The 1,859-nt window shown below is 55.7% G+C and overlaps 1 protein-coding gene across 1 annotated transcript in view; it reads right to left on the reverse strand.

Annotated features, from left to right (window-relative positions):
* The window catches only part of GP6 (glycoprotein VI platelet), a 7,413-nt gene extending 6,749 nt beyond the window's left edge, over window positions 1–664 (reverse strand). Inside the window, exon 1 of the mRNA XM_023746454.1 lies at window positions 631–664. Within this exon, the coding sequence (XP_023602222.1) occupies window positions 631–664 (34 nt within the window). The remainder of the gene's footprint in view (window positions 1–630) is intronic.
* Window positions 665–1,859: the final 1,195 nt, after the last annotated feature.

The raw sequence follows: 1,859 nt of genomic DNA on the forward strand, positions 1-1,859 counted from the left end.
GAGAGAGAGGAAGGGAGGGAGGAAAAGAGGGAGAGAGAGAGAGAGAGAGAGAGAGAGAGAGAGAGAAACATCCATGTGAGAAAGACACATCGATTGGTTGCCTCCCATACACGTCCAGACCGGGGTTGGGGATCGAACCTGCACCCCAGGTATGTGAGGATTTTTTTATATATAGATACATTTTTATTGATTTCAGAGAGGAAGGGAGAGGGAGAGAGAGATAGAAACATCAACGATGAGAGAGAATCATTGATTGGCTGCCTCCTGCATGTCCCCCACTGGGGATTGAGCCCGCAACCCAGGCATGTGCCCTTGACTGGAATCGAACCCAGGACCTTTCAGTCCGCAGGCCAAAGCTCTATGCACTGAGCCAAACCAGCCAGGGCTGGATTTTTTTTTTTTAAGATGTTGCAGTGGGAGAACGTTTAAGCCAACACGAAGCATGTTCTGTTCCTGTCCTGCCCGGGCAGTGAATAGACTAGGAAAATTCAGACACATCACCCCCCTGGGTCCCACCCACAGCTCGCCTCTTGCTCTGAAATCCATCGCGCGTGCTGCTTTCAAACAGTTACCTGCCTGGTACCCACTGCCCACCCCTCAGCGTCTCCCAGGTCCACCCTCCGGACTCACCGAGACAGAAGAGGGCAGACCGAGACGGGGACATGGCTCCTATGCCCGTTCTGACTCCGCAGCCCAGGAGGGAAGCCGTGAGGGGCTGGAGCAGGGACACTGGACAGATGGATGGATGGACGTGATGAGGAAGAAGCGCCCTCCCCTCCCTCCCCCCGCCTGCCCGGCCTTTCCTAATTGAGACTTATCAGACCGGAGCTGTGCCCCCGGGGGAATGACTTGCACACAAGCTCCAAGGAGCCTCACTTATCTCCTGCCACCAGGCACTGTCCGCGGGCCAGGCTTCCCATAGACGCCCTGGCATTCCCTGGAGGCGTGCAGATCAAACCCCCAACGAGCCCTGGCCGGTGCTGCACAGTGGTTAGGGCGCCAGTCCCAAGCACTGTGGGTCCAACGGTTCGATTCCCAGGCAAGAGCACACACCTGGGTTGCAGGTTTGATCCCCAGCCCTGGTCGGGGAGCCTGTGGGAGGCAACCGATCGATGTGTCTCTCTCATATTCATGTTCATGTTCCTCTCTCTCTCTCTCTCTCTCTCTCTCTCTCTCTCTCTCAAAATCAATGGAAAAGCCCTGGCCGGTTTGGTTCACTGGATAGAGCATCAGCCTGTGGACTGAAGGGTCTCAGGTTCGATTCCGGTCAAGGGCACGTGCCCAGGTTTCAGGCTTGATCCTCCCCAGTGGGGGGTGTGCAGGATGCAGCCGATCCATGATTCTCTCTCTCTCTTTCTCTCTCTCTCTCTCTCTCTCTCTCTCTCTCTCTCTCTCTTTCCTCTTCTCCCTTCCTCTTTGATAAAAATAAAAATATATTTTTAGAAACTAAAGAAAAATGACCATATGGTGGGTGGTCTCTCGATCCCTCATCAGCCGCCGGAGCTCGTAGAGGATTGCCGGGTAATGAAGCTCAGCATCTTCTCTCTTCTCCTTCCACAGCATCCTGTCATCTCCTGGGGGGCGTTCATCAGGACGTAGCAGAAAAGGGGCCCCGGAGGACATGAGGACCACACCTCGCGCTGGACGACCCATGGTCACAGGAGGAGAGACAGAGGAGGAGCCCGGGGATCTGATGCCCTCATCCGGGGGGACGTCCTCCCCTGCTGCTCTAGAAGGAGAGGACCCTCCTCTGTAGAAAAGGATTGCTGCAGCAAAACAACATCCTCCCTGCTGTTGTCTGCCGGCTGGCGGGCGGTGCTAGCCAACAAAAACGAGTGCGACCAGGGGGGTCCTCCCAG

This window comes from Myotis lucifugus, unplaced genomic scaffold (genome assembly GCF_000147115.1).
Source record: "Myotis lucifugus unplaced genomic scaffold, Myoluc2.0 scaffold_680, whole genome shotgun sequence".
Classification (NCBI taxonomy): Eukaryota; Metazoa; Chordata; class Mammalia; order Chiroptera; family Vespertilionidae; genus Myotis; species Myotis lucifugus.